Below are 17,523 nucleotides of genomic sequence, written 5' to 3' on the forward strand. Positions count from 1 at the left end.
ATCCCAGTCAGCGTGTGGGGCTGGCTGAGTCACGAGCCCTCGAGCAGGCCTGAGTGGACACACGCTGCCTGGGGCCAAGGGGGGGCGTCAGGCGGGCTAGGTTGGGGAGACCACATCTGCTTCCACGGTGCTGCCCGGGGCTGCGGCAGGAGCCCCCGCTCCCCACCCTGAACTCCACGAACCCACCTCTTACGTCCTGCTGCCCAGCAGGCCTGGGGCCACTGGTGTGGGGACGGGGACACCTGCCGTGTCCCTGGGTTTCCAGGAGGCCCCTGGGAGGGCACACAGACACATGCTGTAGGACAGGACACACAAGGTATGTGTTCAGAGGCCTGTGGGAGTTGGGACTGGGCAGCAGTGGGCTGGCGGAAGCTCTGGGCTTAGCCCTGACGGCCACTTGGTGCCTCAGGTGCCATGATGTGAGTGCCAGCTGACGTCCTAGGATGGGGCCTCTGAGCAGCCGTGGTCCATGTGACCTTGCAGCAGCCGTGCCTGTCGGGGTCCGCAGCCAGGCGGCAGGGGCCAGGGCTCCAGCAGGAAGCGGGAGAGAAGGAGCCTGAGCGGCGATGGGAAGGAAGGGCGCCGGCAGCCCCGAGTTGGGCGCTGTGAGCACGGTCCTCCTGCGTCCGCAGGGACCTCAACACCTTGTCCTTCAAGGACTCACCTGAGACACCTGTGGGCTCTCTGAAGCCTCCTGCTCTCAAGAAATGTGTAATCCTCTGCAAGCACTGGTTACGGTTCAGCTCTGACTGGGCACCTAAGCCACGCAGCAGAGGGGGAGGGTGGAGGCCAGGACCGTGGCCAGGCGGAAAAGCAGGTACTAGACAAAAGGAGAAGCAGCCTGTACAGTTGTTGAGAAGGTTCTTGTTAATGCACTGTTTAAAGAGGAGGACAGCTGTTTATGTTTTTAATTTATTTATTTATTTTTGCTGTGTTGGGTCTTCGTTTCTGTGCGAGGGCTTTCTCTAGTTGTGGCAAGTGGGGACCACTCTTCGTCGCGGTGCGCGGGCCTCTCACTATCGCGGCTTCTCCCGCTGCGGAGCGCAGGCTCAGTAGTTGTGGCTCACGGGCCCAGCCGCTCCGTGGCACGCGGGATCCTCCCAGACCAGGGCTCGAACCCGTGTCCCCTGCATTAGCAGGCAGACTCTCAACCACTGAGCCTCCAGGGAAGCCCTGTTTATGTTTTCAATTGTGGTAAAATATACGTAAGAACATTTACTGTTTCCCCATTTTTAAAAGTGTACAACTCGGTGGCATTTAAGTGCTTTCACAGTGTTGTGCGACTGTCACCACTATTTCCAGACTTTTACTATCCCAAGTAGAAACTCTGTCCCCATGAAGCAACGACCTCCCCTCTCCTCCCCACAGGCCCTGGCAACTCCTAATCTAGGTATCCATTCTGGGGACTTCATACAGGTGCAATAACATGTTATGTGTCCTTTTGCTACGGGCTTCTTCCACTTAGAATAATGTTTTTGAAATTCATCCATGTTGTGATGTGTCAGTTTGATTCCTTTCTATGACTTGAGTAATATTCTATTGTAAAGGGACTTCCCTGGCAGTCTCGTGGTTAAGACTGCACTCTTCCACTGCAGTGGGCATGGGTTTGATCCCTGGTCGGGGAACTAAGATCCTGCATGTGGCACGGTGTGGTCAAAAAAAAAAAAAAATTCTATCGTATGGATGGACCACGTTTTGTTGATCCATTCATCTGTCAGTTTTGGTTGTTTATACTTTTTTTGGCTATTGTGAATCATGGTATAAAGGCTGTTGTAACAAGTATCTGTCTGAGACCCTGTTTTCAATTCTTTGGGTCATATGGTACTTTGAACTTTTTGGGGAACTGCCATACAGTTTTCTACAGCAGCTGCACATTCTACATTTCCTACTAACAGTGTACAGGGGTTCTGATTTCTACACATCCTCACCAATATCTGTTATTTTCTGGGTGTGTGTGTGTGTTTTAATAGTCATCCTAATGGGTGTGAAGTGGTATCTCGTCATTTTGATTGGCATTTCCCTATTGATGAGTGATGTAGAGCATCTTTTCACATGCTTGTATCTTCTTTGGAGAAGTGTCTATTCAAGTCCTTTGCCCACTTTTTAATTGAGTTGTTTGCTTTTTTGCCATTGAGTTGTATATATTCTCCCTTTTTTCACTCTCTTCATAGTGCCCTTTGGTGCACAAAAAATTATTTTGAAGTCCAGTTTACCTGTTTTTACTTTTGTTGGCTGTGCTTTTGGTGTCATATTTAAGAGAAACCATTCCCAAATCTAAGGTCCTAGAGGATTTACCCCTAAGAATTTTAGTTTTAGATCTTTGATCCATTTGAGTTAATTTCTACGTAGGGTGTGAGGTAGGGATCCAGCTCCATTCTTTTGTATGTGGATATTCGGTTGTCCCAGCACCTTTTGTTGAAAAGACTGTCCTTTCCCCCGTGAGTGGTCTTGGCACCTTTGTCAAATCAGTTGATTGTACTTGCAAGGGTTTATTTCTGGTCACTCAATTATTCAGTTGGTCTGTATGTCTGTCTTTTTGCCAGTACCACACAGTTTTGATTATTGTAGCTTTGTAGTAAATTTTGGAATCAGGAAGTTTGAACTCTCCAGCTTTGTTGTCTTTCAAAATTGTGTGGTTATTCAGTGTACCTTGAAATTCTATGTGAAAATTTGTTTTTTTGTTGTTGTTGTTTTTGTAAAAAACACCATTGGGATTTTGATAGGGATTGAACGTATAGATTGCTTTGGGGGATTACTTCCATCTTTACAATCCATGGGTATGAGATATCTACTTATTTAGGTCTTTAACTTCTTTCAGCAGCATTTTGCAGTTTTCAGTGTACAAGTCTTTCACCTTGGTTAAGTTTATTCCTAAGTGTCTTATTCTTTTTGATGCTATTAAAAATGAATTGTTTTCTTAATTTCCTTTTTGGACTGTTCATTTTTAGTGTATAGAGATAGAACTGGTTTTTGTGTGTTGATTTTCTACCCTGCAATGTTGCTGAATTTATTTTTCTGTGTGGGTTCTTTAGGGTTTTCTACATATAAGATCATGACATCGTGAAGAGGTAATTTTCTTTCCTTTCTAATTTAGATGCCTTTTCTTTTTTTTTTTTTTTTTGCCTACTCGCTGTGGCTAGGAATTCCAGTGTTCTGTTGAGAAGTGGTGAAAATGAGCATCTTTGTCTTGTTCTTGCTTGGTCATCACCGCCAACAGCACGTGAGGCCCACCGCCCCCTCTCTCTCTGTTCCTGATCTCAGAGGAAAAGCTTCCAGTCTTTGACCACCAAGCATGGTGTCAGCTGTGGGCTTGTTGCTATGGCCCTAGAAGTTTCCTTCTATTCCTGACAGATTTCCTTAAACTCCTGGATCTAGAAAGAAAAGTGTGCATGTATCTTTAAGTCTTTGAAGGACACCACAGGGCGGGGGGGGAAGTTACTGTGTCTGGCCTGGTCCTCTGGGGCCTGCGAGACTGGCTGAAATGCATGACCCCATGTGTGGAGGACAAGGTCCCCGCTGCCCAGGGGCTGTGGAGTGGGGGACGGCAGTGGGCGCAGAGCTCTCTCCTGGCTGCCGTGAGTCTCCCAGCAGGTTCCAGAAGAGTGGATCCTGATCTTTTCTAGCTTAACGATAGTTTTGTTGAGGGACTGACCCCCGAGTCTCCCCTGCCCCACCTTTTTCCATGCTGTCTCCAAAATTATGGTGTTGATGTTTCAGACAGGGAGTGAAAGTTGTCATGAAGGCCCACTCCTGTGTCCCGAGGGGGCAGTGCAGCGCCTCCACCTCCCCGAAGAGCTGTTCTAGCTTTGGCGGCCAAGGGTCAATATGAGGGCCAGCCAGTCAGCACGGGGACTGAAGCAGGTTAGCCCTGGAGGCCCGAGGAGACCCACCTCCCGCAGTGCATATGCAAACAATCAGAAACATCACTGACTGGTGTCCTCTTTTTCCCCCAGGATCTCTGGTAAGAAGAGTGAAAGCAAAGAAGCCAAGAAGCCAGAAGAACCAAAAATTCGAAAGAAACCTGGGCCCAAGCCGGGCTGGAAGGGCAAGCCGCGCTGTGAGAGGTGAGGGGCCGGGGCCGCGCAGCCCGTCCGGGCCACGCAGCCCATCGGGGCCGCAGCTCCACGTGTGCTCTGCATTGCAGGGAGGAGCTGCCCACCATCTACAAGTGTCCTCACCAGGGCTGCACGGCCGTGTACCGTGGGGCTGACGGCATGAAGGTGAGGGCCCCGGCCCGTGAGGATTGGGGGGAGGCTGGACAGGCCTGCAGTGCTGGGATCTGTTCCTCTGGGGAGAGGAGGGTGCTGAGCGGGGCCTGTGGGAGGGAGGCACGTGCTGTGACCAGGGGTGTCGGCCAGGCTGAGGCACTCAGGTCCCCGGTCCCTCCCTCAGAAGCACGTCAAGGAGCACCACGAGGAGGTCCGGGAGAGGCCCTGCCCGCACCCCGGCTGCAACAAGGTGTTCATGATCGACCGCTACCTGCAGCGCCACGTCAAGCTCATCCACACAGGTGCGTCCCCCCACCCACCCCCGTGGACAGGGCTGCCTCCTGGGAAACTGGCGCCAAAGAATCCTGGTACCTCTCTGTGGCTTTACTGTCGTGTTTTTTTAAATCACTACTTTAAGAAGATGACGTGTGCTTTTTGGATTACAAGTGACCCGCATCCGTTGTAGAAACTGGGGGAGGAAGCACAGTGAAGACAGTGCCCTGGTCATCACCGCCAACAGCACGTGAGGCCCACTGCCCCCTTCTCTCTCTGAACATGCGTTCATACCTTGGACTCTTACGTGCCTGGTGCGCATCGTCACTGCTTCTGCACAGAAGGCAGCTCTCCCAAACCGCACCCCCTTCTAGATAGATTTGTTACATCTGTGTCTATCCCTAAGAGAGAGTTTTTCTCGTTTTGAACTTTGTAAAAATGAGTTACTTCACTCAGAGTTGACCGTTTAATTGTTGGCGCACATTTACTTGTTGGTTCCACAGCGAAACAGTTTTCCTTGTGTTTTTTGCTCCAAGTGTTCTTGTCTGTGTCTCTAACAAACACAGTAATTCTCTTGGGTTGGGTCAAGCTGTTCTCAGTCTGGATGCCAGTGGTCGTGACCACAAGCAGTTTTTGTTTCTAACACAAAAGAGGCTAGATCGTGTGCTATGGGGACAGTTGCCCCTAGTGAGGGAGGAGCCTGCCTGGGAGGCTGGTTCAGGTACTGGTAGATGAGCAGTGGGACGTGCAGTGACGTGGGGCGGGAAGCGTGTGGCAGCTGCCCCACTGGCACGGCCTGCAGTGGAACCACTGGCGTGGGGCGTGACGGTTCAAGTCTGTTCAAGAGCGTTAAGATTGCCTTTGCAGTGGGTACCCCGCAGAGGGCCCAGCGTGACGGTGGGTCTTAGAGTAGCAGCAGCTGTCATCAGTCAGTCATCTATGAAACCTTGCTGCTTTGGCTTCCTCTAAAAATTTGTGCTCAAGGAAATCGGCCTAAAGGGCAAGAAAACAGGCTCCAGGTGAAATGTACACAGTAGTTGGAGAGGAAGCTGCAGCCAGGTGACAATTTTCAGGCGACCCGGAGGGCTCTGTATCAGAGCTGTGTCACCTGTAAGGCACTTGGGCACCGAGGGGAGGGTGTCAGGGCCTGTGGTCACTGCCTCTCTGGTCCCCAGAGGTGCGGAACTATATCTGTGACGAGTGTGGGCAGACCTTCAAGCAGCGGAAGCACCTCCTGGTCCACCAGATGCGCCACTCAGGAGCCAAGCCCCTGCAGTAAGTGGGGTGGGGGGTTGGGGGGGGGGTTTCTCCCACCAGCGGTGCCCTGGCTCACCTGCCCCCGGCCCCCAGGTGCGAAGTCTGCGGGTTCCAGTGCCGACAGCGGGCATCCCTGAAGTACCACATGACCAAGCACAAGGCCGAGACGGAGCTGGACTTTGCCTGCGACCAGTGTGGCCGGCGGTTCGAGAAGGCTCACAACCTCAACGTGCACATGTCCATGGTGCACCCCCTGACGCAGACCCCGGACAAGGCCCCGGAGCCCCCGCCTGGGCCCGCAGCGGGGCAGGCCGTGAAGGCTGAGCCCACCTGAGGGCACGCCCGCCCCCGAGCTCAGTGGGCAGTGATGGGGGTTCAGGCCTGACGGCACAGCTCTGCACCCCGACGAGCCTCCACCCCGTGTGCTGGGTGGCAGGGGCTCAGCACACAGCTCACGGGGCCTTGTGGCTTCTGCTCCGGGACCGGCAGTTTCTTCTATAAACAGAGTGACTTGGGGCCAGAGGCAGACTTCAAAGAAATGATTCCTCTTCCCCGCTAATGCAGTCGAGGTTTGTAACCCACTTTTCAGGGCAACGGAGAGCTCCACGTTAACGCTTGTAATAAATTATTTACCGAGGAGTTGGGCTGTGCCCTGCACAGATCCTGTCAGAAGAGTCGGGGCGCCTGGTAGAGGTCAGGGTCCAGCACGGCCTGCTGCCTGCTGAGGAGGGCGGCACGCACTTCCGGGTCACAGTCCGCACTCGCGCCCAGCAGCTGCAAGAAAGCCCGTGTGCTGGGCCCGTGCTGCTGCCCATGGCCCCCAAACAAACACCCAGGGCCCGGGGAGATGCCAAGTGCTGGACGCTGCATGCTCGTCTTCCCGAAGGCGTTCAGCACCCTCACAGTGAACAGTGATGGGGACTTAAAAAGACAGACAGCAAGGCGAGCATCTGGGTGTTACCTCTGCCACGTCTGAGAAGCTCCTTTTCGGGCACCGAGGTATCGACTGCAGCAGAAAAAGACGAGCGTTTGTAATCAGGCTTACGGGGTCGCCCTGGAGAGAAGACAGAGACGCGGTCAGGGTGCCCACAGCTGCGTGCTGCGCCGGGAGGGGCTGCACAGGCCCCCAAGAGCTGGCCGCCCGGGTCCGTCTGGAGACAGGCCTGGCCCTGCACCTGCCTGGGCCTGGAGGTCCCCACCGTGGGCCAGAGTCCAAACCGCACCAGTCTCCCCAGCCACAAAGAGGCCCACGAGCTTCAGGTACATGTTAACAGCAACGTGCAGGAAGGCGTCTTCCTGGAGGAGGGCGTCCTCGTCAAAGTAGGACAGGAGGCTGAAAGCAGAGACGGATGTCAGGTGACCCAGACCTCACTGACCTCACTGAGGCCGGTGCAGGCAGCAGAGGAGCAGCCGTTCCCATCTCGAGGGAGCCCCGCCGCCCCTCCCCTGACCAGCAGGCCCCGGGGTTACCTGTAGAAGGCGAGCGGCAGCAGCCTGACCTGGTGGTCGGGGGCCAGGCGGAGGAGGGTGCGCCCCAGGCCAGCATCTGCAACACAGAGGGGCTCCGTCAGCAACGCAGGTGCCTCCCTGCAGGGTCAGGGTCTTCACGGGCGTCGTGTGCCTGTGACGCAGGGGTGATGTCCTCATGCTGCAGAGTAGAGCTTGGGGGCCGGGGTCCCTGGGATCCTCGATACTCCACTAAATTATTTTGCTTAAATGAGTCTACATACTTACCAAGAACAGAAACTTGCAAAAATGAGTTTTCAAAGTGAGCCCCAAGGAGAGGCTCATGTTTAACCATCTGAAAGTTGCTTCTGAAGAGAAGGACTAAAGAACGGGGCCGCAGTCTGACCCTGCCACCCCCTGTGCTCCCGGCAGAGGGCTGGGAACCAGGACAGACACAGGCCGGCCAGTCGGTCTCCGGATTTCTCACCCGTCTCCGTCAACTGAAAGAGCGGCAGCCAGGAAACCCTCTTCCTCTGCAGACACCCCAGGACCTCGGCACAGACGTCCAGAGGCTTCAGGGAGCCAGCGGCCTGTTACCCACAGGAGGAGGAGGAGAAGGACCCTAAGCTGACAAGTGCGCGAGGAAGAGGTGTCCACCTGGGGCCTCTGGACATAAGACACCAAGAGGCAGGCCAACAGCCTGGGGTTTTCTCTCCTGAGAAAGCCTTCGACACAAAGGTCCCAGGCGCGCCCACCCCCACCACCACCACGAGACCCTAACTCAGGAGGTCTCGGGGGAGACGGGGAGACCCATGGTTTCAAGTGCCCTGGGGGGTCGTACCAGCTGCTTGCCGCCCTGCCCACGGCGGCAGAGGGTCTGACCTACCTGTGGGGTCAGATGTGAAGAGAGCAGGCCCATCAAGGAAAAAAAAAACAGGAAAACCAATAGCTGCAAATAAAAACAGGTCCACTGACAACATAAAACTATCTGTGCTCTGTTCCCTTAAAGTAATTCTGAATGGGGAAAGAACACATTCCTCGTTAACTGAACAATTTACAGGCCTAGGTTATAAATCTCTCTTAAGTGGATCTCCAGAGAAAGAAAATTTTCCAGTCACTCTTAAAGAGAAAATTTAGTGGGTTATAAACTGTTACTGCTTGGGGACCTGTCTCTGCTGATCCTCCAGGCCAGAGTGTGTAGAGGTGACAGTGGCCTGGAGGCTCTGGAGCCACTAAAATCCTTCCAGCAGAAACAACCTGAAAACTCTTAAAAATAGACTCTCCCTGGTAGTTTCTTACTTTAAATTATAATCACCAAAAACTCACAGCTCAGCAACCGTTCTCAGGCAGGTGTGTACGGCCTGAGCTACTGCGGGACCCTGGCTTTCACAGAACCAGGGGTTCAGCTGGGGGAGACACAGGGGAGCACGCCACAGCTCTGGGTAGGGGTCCCTGGGGGGGTCCCACAGCTCCCAGTGGGGCCACCAGCCTGCCATCCCAGCAGCCCTCTGTCCACCCTTGGTCTCTGCCAGCAGCTAACTGGGGTGCGGGTGCCTGGAGGCTATGAGACGGAAGGTCCCGCTGGACAGCTGACAGCCAGCCCTGACCCCCCACCCCGGGGTTGCGTTGATAAACAGGCCGAATAAAAGCACTTGAGAATGAAATGTAAAGTACCCTTTTTATCAACAAACCTGAGAACCTAAGTCTTACTAAACCTACAAACCCAGTAAGTTTTTGCTTCCAAATAAAGTTACAAGCACCCCAAACTCTTGTCTGTCCTTGAAAAGCACAGTGTGGTCGGAACCCTGAGAACCAGTGAGGCTGCTGGAAAAGGACACGCAGGGAAAGGATCTCACTCTTACCTCCTCTCCTTGGCCATCCAGCTGCCCCAGCTCCCACCGGATGCTCTCCTTCCCGGCCCGTCGAATCACAAAGTGCAGGGCAGCCGCGCAGAGCCAGGCCGGGCCAGGTGTGGGGGGTGCCGCAAGGGGGGAGAGGACGCTGCCGCAGACGGAGGTGTGTGTCACCACAAGAGCCCCCCGCCCGTCACAGCCAGAACCCAAAGCGCACCCGCCCCGGCCTCCCAACCAGTCTCCACAGGCTGGCCCTTGGCTGTCAACATGCCCCTCTGCCCCAGACACAGGAAGCGGTATGTCTGGAGGGGGAGCCCGGTCCCAGCAGCCTCAGCTTTGCAAGGAGTCCTCCCCCCAGAGTCTGCACCCGCCTTCTACTCAGCCCCCACTCCGACTGCACTGTGATGTTCACGGTTCTCCAGAAGGTTAAAACTGGGCCGAAAGTTAAAAATGGAATATAATGCAGTGATTTAAGAAAGTTCTCTGCTCTTTGCAGAATTAGACTCTGTGGGCAGACTTGGTTTCCTCGTTTTCTGAGATTTCGAGCATCCCTGACCCTTTGGGGGCGGGGACACAGGTGCCTCGGATAAAAACGGGTCACAAAGGAAGATGCAGGGAGGCTGGATGGGGCCAGCAATCCCTGCTGTGACCTCCGAGGACAGCACCACTCGGATGTGCGAGGAGACGGGCAGGTGGACCCCGGATACCAGTCTGACGGGAACGTGTCCGCTCGGCTCTGCTTCCCCCTTCCACACGTGGGCCTCACAGAGCCTCCCCAGGGCCCCCTCCAGCTCCCGAGACACGATGCACGTAACCCAGAGTGGGTCCCGCTGCCCGCACTCACCTCCCGGCAAAGTGCCGGGCCTCCTGCAGCCTCCGCAGCTCTGCAGGCAGCGGGCTCTGGGAGCATCTCCTCCAGCGGCGGTGAAGCTCGGGCTCCAGGTGCGGCCACCACAGCTCATGGGAGAGAACGGGCACCGACGGGTCAGTTCCCCCACCCCCCTCACCAAGAAGATCGGGAAGCCTCGGGTGACGCTGGCGATCTGCGCGGGCAACGTCTGCCCGCAGGCCGACACCCCCAGAGCCTGTCTCCCGCTCATCAAGTGCTTCATAACCGCAAGGACAGCGTCTCATTTAAGGCCCAAAGCAGCTCCGTGAGGCGTGCTCATCCTCATCCGCGGAGGACGCAGGATGCGGACAGAGAATGGCCCGGTCCTTGGACGGCCCTGCTGAGCTGCCGAGCCGTGAGGCAGAGGCCACAGCCGCCCAGGGAGCCAGCAAGGAATGCGCTGCGTCCTCCCTCCCGACAAAACTGAGAAGGGGTGAGAAAGCCCGCGTGGGAGCCCCACCCGTGGAACGTCACGAGAAGGCCGGGCCAGCAGAGGCTGGGGCAGCAGCCGGACCAGCAGAGCAGCAGTCCCCGCTCAGCTCCAGTCAGCACAGAGCAAGTAGGAGTGTGAACGGCTCCGGGCACAGAGACTCCTGAGGAGCCCCACCCCAACTCCTGCGGTCTGTCCCAACTGCTCCTGGTGCAGCTTCCCCTGAATCACGCTGCCAGGAAGCCCTGGGCGGACCCCGGCTGAGCCAGGTCCAGGAACGCCCCTGAGAAGATGCGAAGCCTACCAGAGCAGAGGTCAGAAGCAAGGGGCACTGGGTCTGGCAGGCAGTCAGGGTCAGGTCGGCTGCCAGGGAGGGGTCTCTGCTTCGTGAACAGGCGTTGAGGAGCCCCTGCGGGGAGACACGCCCGCACGCAGGGTTTGCACGTGGACCAGGGCCCCGGGAGCTGCCACGCACGCAAGGGCCCAGCCCTGGGGTCTGAGTGAGCAGCGACGCTGGAGGGGCAGAGGGAAAGGAAATTACCCTGAAGAAGTGGGCCGTGATGTCATGGGTCAGGGCGCCGTCGTGGGAGAAGTTTCTCTGCACAACGGTAGAGGCCAGTGAGGAAGCACGCACAGGACAGGGCGGGCAGCTGCTGGGGGCTCCAGCACGTAAGGACACGCGGCAGGATGGCACCACCACGGTCCATGGAGGGCTGGCTCCGTGTGGCTTCGCGTCCACCCCTGCGACCGCCAGCCGTGGCGCAAACCCTATGGGCCCAGGCGGGCGGGCCAGGTGCTGTCCCTGCCGTGTCCTCCCTGGCTGCTTTCACAGGCGTTCTCAAGGCTCGAAGGGAAACAGCCTTTAGAACGAACTTAAAGAAAATCTCATCTCATTTCTGCTGCTTCCCCAGTTACCTTTTAAAGTTCCACACAAATGAACAGAACCTCAGGTCAAGCTCTAGTCACGTGTGCATTTCTAGAAAGCGGGAACCCATCTTTGGTGTAGAAGCCGTTCCCCTGCAGTGGGCAGGGGAGCACTTATGCACGGCACCTCCCTGACCCTGACCGCATGCAGGTCACAGGGATGTCACCCTTTGGAGCCCCTGACAAGAGCCAGGGCACCATCTGGCTTCCGTGCCCCCAAAAGAAACCGACGGAGGGGAGGCAAGGCGGGCAGGATGGTCTGCACACGCAGGGCCCAAGCTGGTCACCCTGGGGAAGGTTCCGTGAAGGAGTCGTGCTCCGGAGGACGAGGCTGCCCAGTCGCTAGCCTCGCAGGCCGGTGCCGAGCCAGGTGAAGGGCTCACCCGCAGCTCCGAGCGCCACGTCCTACCCTCAGAGACCCGGCGTGGGCAGGCAGGACATGCACTGAGGCGTTGGCTCCACGTGACCACGGATGTGCTGTGGAGTTTTCCAGAGCCAGCCTGAGGTGCCCACGTAGCCCCTCGACCCCACACCCCAGCTCACTTGCCCTGCGCCTACCAGCTCCGAGTTGACCAAGTGGAAGAAGTCATCACAGTCGGGGGCGGCCGGCTGCTCCAAGCGGGGGCTGCCGACAAGCACGGAGGGGGGCAGGCCGAGGAGGATGCTGGGAGGAGGGAGGCATGGACGGTGACCCCGAGAGCTACGCTCGGAGCGCAGCCAACCCTCCCAGCCCGCTCGGAACTGGCCCTGGTCTGCGGCCTGTTGCCCTGCTGGGCCGACGGACACTCACTGTGTGTCCCCAGACCAGGTGTGATGTTACATGATGACCAAGGGCAGGGAGCAGCGTGTTAACCAACCAGTTCACGAGACCGGGAAGGACATCACGGCTCAGCCGTGATGCAGTGAGGACCCTGAGCGCACATTCCACACGAGGTCTTTGAACTGAGGGGTTTCTGAAGCCCAGGAGGAGAACTTTCACCCCCAGTTGCTTTCACACCTCTAGACCCTGCTCTCCAGGGGGACCCGGGGAAGGTGCCGTCCCAGGCTGGGGCGGGGGCCAGAGACGAGCGACTAGTGGGAAGAGAACCCAAAGTGAAGACAGACCCTGGGGCACAAGCCGTGTTACCGTTTGCACATGAGCAGCTCCTGCTGTCGCTGCAGGCGGCTGGCCACGTCCCACCCTCGAGCCAGGGCCTGGAGGCGTCTGCAGAAAACTCCAAAGAGGAAGTGGCCCCGGGGAGCAGCATGGCCGAGGGGCGCTGGGCCCTGCTCCAGGTCAGCAGCCATCTCCTGGAAGAAAGCACGGCCAGAGGCAGAAATCCTGGGGCCTCTCACTCCGAGCAGGGCCCTGAGGTGGGGCCAGCAGAGTGAGTGCAACTAGCCTTTTCACTTGGAAATGACTGAACAACTGCAGGATTTTGCAAAAATGAAGAAAGAACAGTGCAAAGAACACCCTTCCCCAGACTCCCCATGGCTAACACTTCACCCGTTTATCACCTGCTCCCCTGTGCAGGTGGGGGTGTGTGCACAGCCTGAGGGTGAATCACACAAGTGAGGTGCGCACACAGCCTGCAGGCACACGTGTGTTGTCTCACCCCCCAGATGCAGAGCACCCGTCTCATCATCGCCCCGTCATGTGTGACCCCAACCCCACGTCTCCCGCTGTGTCTGCCCTCACAGGTCACTTTCTTCCACGTTCAGTTATGACGGACGTGGAGGACAAAGGTCAAGATGAGGGCTTGGGGGACTCGGGTCCTTTCTCTGTGGGATGCTTTACTCATTTTTAAGTACATTTTCCCAGTGCTCCAGACCACATCCTCCATGATATCTCTTTCATTCCCCACATGTTCTAAAGTCAGGCACTTTTTTAAGAGTGACAGCGGGAACACCGACTCCTATTATACAGAATTGCACGTACTCTTCCAAAGTTACAGACCCCCAGTGCACACAGTGGACGAGGATGCAGGATGGGGCCTTGCTCTGCACTCTGGCCCCAGAGTTCACGCTCAAGAGATCTGGGGAGAGCAGGATGCTGACAGAAACGCCCCTTTCACTTCAACGTGAGAAACACGGTTTCTGCACTCTCCTAAAAGTGCTCCTGCCTTGCTGCCAAGTGACCTGGGAGACGGGAGAGTCTCCCAGCCTCCGACATCTGCAAACTCCTGATCCTCGGCCAAGTGGAGGGTTATTTATGTCAATCCTCAGAGCCTGACCTCCCAACGCAGCACCAGGAGTTACAAAGCAGAGAACAGGAGTAGCAGCCACGCTGCTGCCAAAGTCAGTATCTTTACTTCCTGTTCTCAAATTTTAAACGTCCTAAAGCCTGGAGATGCTTCCCATATTACAGTTTTCGTTTCCGTGTTCCTGTGATGTTCACGGTGAGGTGAGTTCACAGAGCACGTGGCCTCTCTGGTCTCAGCCATTGTGTATGTGACTCAAGCTTTCGTTCTGGTCAGGTTCCTTAGGACTCACTGGATATTCATAATAAATACCTTAATAGCACGCGGCTTAAACGCAGTGGACACACTTGAGTTTTACATCTTCTAACTCACCTGCAATCTGGAAAAAATATCGCGATTTCCTGTGCAGCCACCAAGAACCAAATCAGAATTCTCTGAGTGATCATAACTCCTTGAACTGAAATGAAAACACAGTGAAAGCCTCCTAAGTGTCTCCTAACTGTGCTGGGCTGCCTGCTTCTCCTCCTGCCTCCAGAGTGGCCTGTGGTCACAGGGCCAGGAGGTACCCGGAGACTGCAGGACACTCACGGTGTGCCAACAACAGCAAAAAGCCAGCAACCAACTCAAGCAACACATCAAAACAATTACATGCCACGACCAAGTGGGATTTATCCCAAGAATGCAAGGTTGGCTCAACATGCAAGAATCAATTAATGCAATAAACATATGAGTAGAATAAAAACCAAAAACCACACAGATAAAGCATTAAATTAAATGCTATACCCTTTCAAGATTTAAAAAAAAACAAAAAACAAAACAAAACAAAAAAAACTAGGAGTAAAAGGGACCTTCCTCAACCTGTCAAAGGGCATCTATGAAAAACCCTCAGTTCACACCGTACTTAATGATGAAAACTGTCCTCCTAAGATCAGGACCAGGACAACTGTCCACTCATACCACTTCCAGTCAACACTGCCCTGTCAAGTTCTGGCCAGGACAATTCAGCAAATAAATAAATCAGTACATATAAGGCATCCAGATTGGAAAAGAAAAAGTTAAACCATCTCTACTGGCAGATTTCAAGACCTTTTATATAGAAAATCCTAAAGAATTCACAATAAAAAACCACCAGAGCAAATAAGTGAAATTAAAGCAATGAGCCTATGGTGCTAAAAAGAATAAAATACTTAATAAATTTAATCAGGGAGATGCAAGAGTTGCGTGCTAAAAACTATAAGATATTGTTGAAAATATTAAAGATGACCTTAATAAATGGAAAGCCACCCCATGTTCATGGATAGGAAGATGGCAGTGCTACCCAAACTGATCTACAGATACAATGCAGTCATAATCAGAATCTCATCTCATTTTGCAGAAAGTGATAAGTTGATCCTAAAATTCAGGTGGAAGTGCAAGGAACCCAGAATAGCCAAAAACAATCCTGAAAAAGGACAAAGTTGGAGGATTTCACATTTTCCAATTTTTTAAATTTATTTATATTTGGCCATGCCACATGGCTCGTTGGAACTTGTTACCCGACCAGGGATTGAACCCAGGCCCTTAGCAGTGAAAGTGCAGAGTCCTAACCACTGGACCACCAAGAAATCCCCACATTTTCCAATTTTAAAACTTACTACAAAGCTATAGTAATCAAAATGGTGTGGTCCTGGCACAAGGATGGACATATAGATAAGTAGAATAGAATCAGGAGTCCAGGAGTGAACTCTCACATGTATGGCTAATGGACTTTCCACAGGAGTACCAAGACCATTCAACAGGGAAAGGACAGTCTCTTCAACAAAAGGGGACAACTGGATATCCACATACAGAAGAATGGGGCCAGATCCCTACCTCACACCATATAAAAAATTAATGCAGAATGGATCAAAGGCCTAAAAATAAGAGCTAAATCTAAAAATAGATGAATAAGGCTTCTTCAAAATTTAAAACTTTTGTGCATCAAAGTACCCCTTCTAGGGAGTGAACCGATGACTCATGGAATGAAAGAAAATATCTGCAACTCATGTATCTGGTAGGGACCAAGTATCTAGAGTATATAAAGAACTCTTATGACTCAATAAGCAAATAACCCAATTTTAAGTAGGCAAAGGATCTGATCAGACATTTGTCCAAAAAAGATAACATAAATGGTCAACCAGCACGTGAAAAGATGCTCAACATCATAAGCCATCAGGGAAAAGCAAATCAAAACCATAATGAGATAACACGACGTACCACCTCGACACAGCAACCACGAGGACGATGAGAAAAACAGGCCACGTCAGAAGGCCACACCTGGCACAGCCCATTTGGTACCAGGAACGCCTGCCTTTCATGGCAGGCAGTCCACGCCAGTGCTCCCTGCACTGTGGGTGACAACACTGGTGCCCACCACTTGCTTGACCTTTTATTCTCATCACATTTGCTAATAACCCTGATAGCAGGAGACAAAGCAGAAAGACCAGGTCACTGCCACTGGCAAATCTATGCACAGAGAGGAAGCTGATTCCGGAAGCTTGCCTTTATCTCGAAAACCCAAACTTGCGATCAGGATATGTTCAACTGTGCTCTGTATAACACAGACTGGACTGAGAGAAATAAAAACATTCTTAGAGCTACCAAAATCAAAAGACAGACTCTTCTGGGCACTAACATTCCTAACCTTTGGCAGAAGTCCATGAGCACGTCGACAAGCGTGGCACAGGCGACTTCCAGGTCTCCATCGCAGCCCCCGGTGGCAGAGGGCGCGGGGAGGAAGTGCTGGTGGATGGCCCACTGGTGGAAGTCCTGCCTGCAATGCAAATGCCAGGGTCTGTGCTGAGGGAGGCACGGGCCAGGGTCTGCTTCAGCCAGGGGTGACGGGGACTGCAGGTCTACAGCTGCTGAGCTGGGGGTGAAGCGGGTGCCTGCACTGTCCCAGGTCCACCAGCAAAGCATCCACATATGGACCAGGCTCCGTGGTGCTGAAACCACAGCACAGACAGCCACCAACACTGCAGTCTGTTCCTGCAGGAATAACAGGACCCAAGCAGGACCTCCCCATGTGACCACGAGGGGCAGGGAGCGAGCCGCCAAAGCCTGTTTGGAACTGCAATCAGGAGAGACGGAAGGAGGCCCTGAACAGGACCCACACCATCAACACACAGTGACCTGAGGGTGAGTTAAGAAGGGGTCCTATGGATCCGCAGGCCAGAAAACTAGTTCCTTCTTTCCCTCCTGGCAAGGAAGGAAGCGCACAGAAGGCAGGCTGCGTACAAACCTGAAAGGTGGAAGCGCCCACTGAGCTGGGAAAGGAAGCGGGTCATCCCTCCCATTGCCCATCACTGTCCTTCCTCATTCTACTTGTTCTGTCAGAATCTGACACCACGACACAGCACCCCCGTGTTCAGGGACGTCTCTGACCACTCCAAGTACGGTGGCTTGAGGACAGCCACCTCTGGCTTCTGTGCCCCCTGACCCACCCCCAAACCCATGGCCCCTCAGCACCTGCTCGAGGCCAGGATAGCACACCTGACGTCTTGGCGGTCTCAGTCACCAGCCCCGGGACTCACATGGGGCTCAGACTCTGATTCGCTCACCCCTGGTGCCATGCCTCAAAGCCAGCACTCGGCAAGGCGCTGCCCACCCTCCCCTCTGCTTCCCTGGCTGGCCGACACCAGCTGAGACCCTCCAGGGCTTCCCCACTGTGGCCCTCCCCAGGCGCAGCCTTCTCTGATCCTTGCCCGCCGGCACCAGCTCCCAAAGCCCTATCTGGTGTCTTCAGTGCCCTCTAATCCACCTTATTTATCACCCTGCCCGCCCCCAGGCTCACACAGGGCCCGGTTCTGCACAGTTCCTGTGAAGAACGGCTTAGGGGCGTTGGGGCAGAGTGCAAGTGGGAAGCCCTGTATGTGCCTCGTGTGCCCCATCTGTCTTGTTCACACTGCATCCCCAGCTTCCAGAACATTCTAGAAGTGTCTGGCAAACTGTAGGTCAATAAGTGTTTCTCGAATAAAAGAATGAATAAAATTGTACTCATACACTTATGTTAAACTGAACATTAAACTGAAGATATAATGACAAA

General features: G+C 54.3%; 2 protein-coding genes across 14 annotated transcripts in view; one reads left to right on the plus strand and one right to left on the minus strand.

Moving 5' to 3' along the window:
- ZNF276 (zinc finger protein 276) overlaps window positions 1–6,377 on the plus strand; it is a 15,785-nt gene extending 9,408 nt beyond the window's left edge. For 3 of the 8 annotated variants that reach the window (XM_089903459.1, XM_022582847.2, XM_089903458.1), the window contains 5 exons: window positions 3,954–4,064; window positions 4,145–4,220; window positions 4,393–4,510; window positions 5,657–5,756; window positions 5,832–6,377. In XM_089903459.1, the coding sequence (XP_089759585.1) occupies window positions 3,954–4,064; window positions 4,145–4,220; window positions 4,393–4,510; window positions 5,657–5,756; window positions 5,832–6,072 (646 nt within the window). In that variant the 3' untranslated portion in view covers window positions 6,073–6,377. Of the gene's footprint in view, window positions 1–3,953; window positions 4,065–4,144; window positions 4,221–4,392; window positions 4,511–4,626; window positions 5,757–5,831 lie in introns of those variants that run through there. The other 5 variants (XR_002645892.2, XR_016391058.1, XR_016391059.1 and 2 more) reach the window with 5 other exon arrangements.
- The window catches only part of FANCA (FA complementation group A), a 54,963-nt gene continuing 38,169 nt past the window's right edge, over window positions 730–17,523 (minus strand). For 2 of the 6 annotated variants that reach the window (XM_022582834.3, XM_089903443.1), the window contains 14 exons: window positions 16,123–16,251; window positions 13,833–13,917; window positions 12,407–12,570; window positions 11,839–11,944; window positions 10,898–10,954; window positions 10,661–10,765; window positions 9,882–9,994; window positions 9,047–9,185; window positions 8,071–8,133; window positions 7,672–7,774; window positions 7,209–7,284; window positions 6,918–7,071; window positions 6,700–6,792; window positions 6,392–6,512 (listed from right to left, as the gene is read on the minus strand). In XM_022582834.3, coding sequence (XP_022438542.2) covers window positions 6,405–6,512; window positions 6,700–6,792; window positions 6,918–7,071; window positions 7,209–7,284; window positions 7,672–7,774; window positions 8,071–8,133; window positions 9,047–9,185; window positions 9,882–9,994; window positions 10,661–10,765; window positions 10,898–10,954; window positions 11,839–11,944; window positions 12,407–12,570; window positions 13,833–13,917; window positions 16,123–16,251 — 1,495 coding nt within the window. In that variant the 3' untranslated portion in view covers window positions 6,392–6,404. Of the gene's footprint in view, window positions 5,475–6,371; window positions 6,513–6,699; window positions 6,793–6,917; window positions 7,072–7,208; window positions 7,285–7,671; window positions 7,775–8,070; window positions 8,134–9,046; window positions 9,186–9,881; window positions 9,995–10,660; window positions 10,955–11,838; window positions 11,945–12,406; window positions 12,571–13,832; window positions 13,918–16,122; window positions 16,252–17,523 lie in introns of those variants that run through there. The other 4 variants (XM_089903442.1, XM_089903445.1, XM_089903441.1 and 1 more) reach the window with 3 other exon arrangements.

The sequence above is a fragment of the Delphinapterus leucas genome, chromosome 20 (genome assembly GCF_059928025.1).
Source record: "Delphinapterus leucas isolate spDelLeu-1000000601 "Yukka" chromosome 20, BTC_Dleu_Yukka2, whole genome shotgun sequence".
Lineage (NCBI taxonomy): Eukaryota > Metazoa > Chordata > Mammalia > Artiodactyla > Monodontidae > Delphinapterus > Delphinapterus leucas.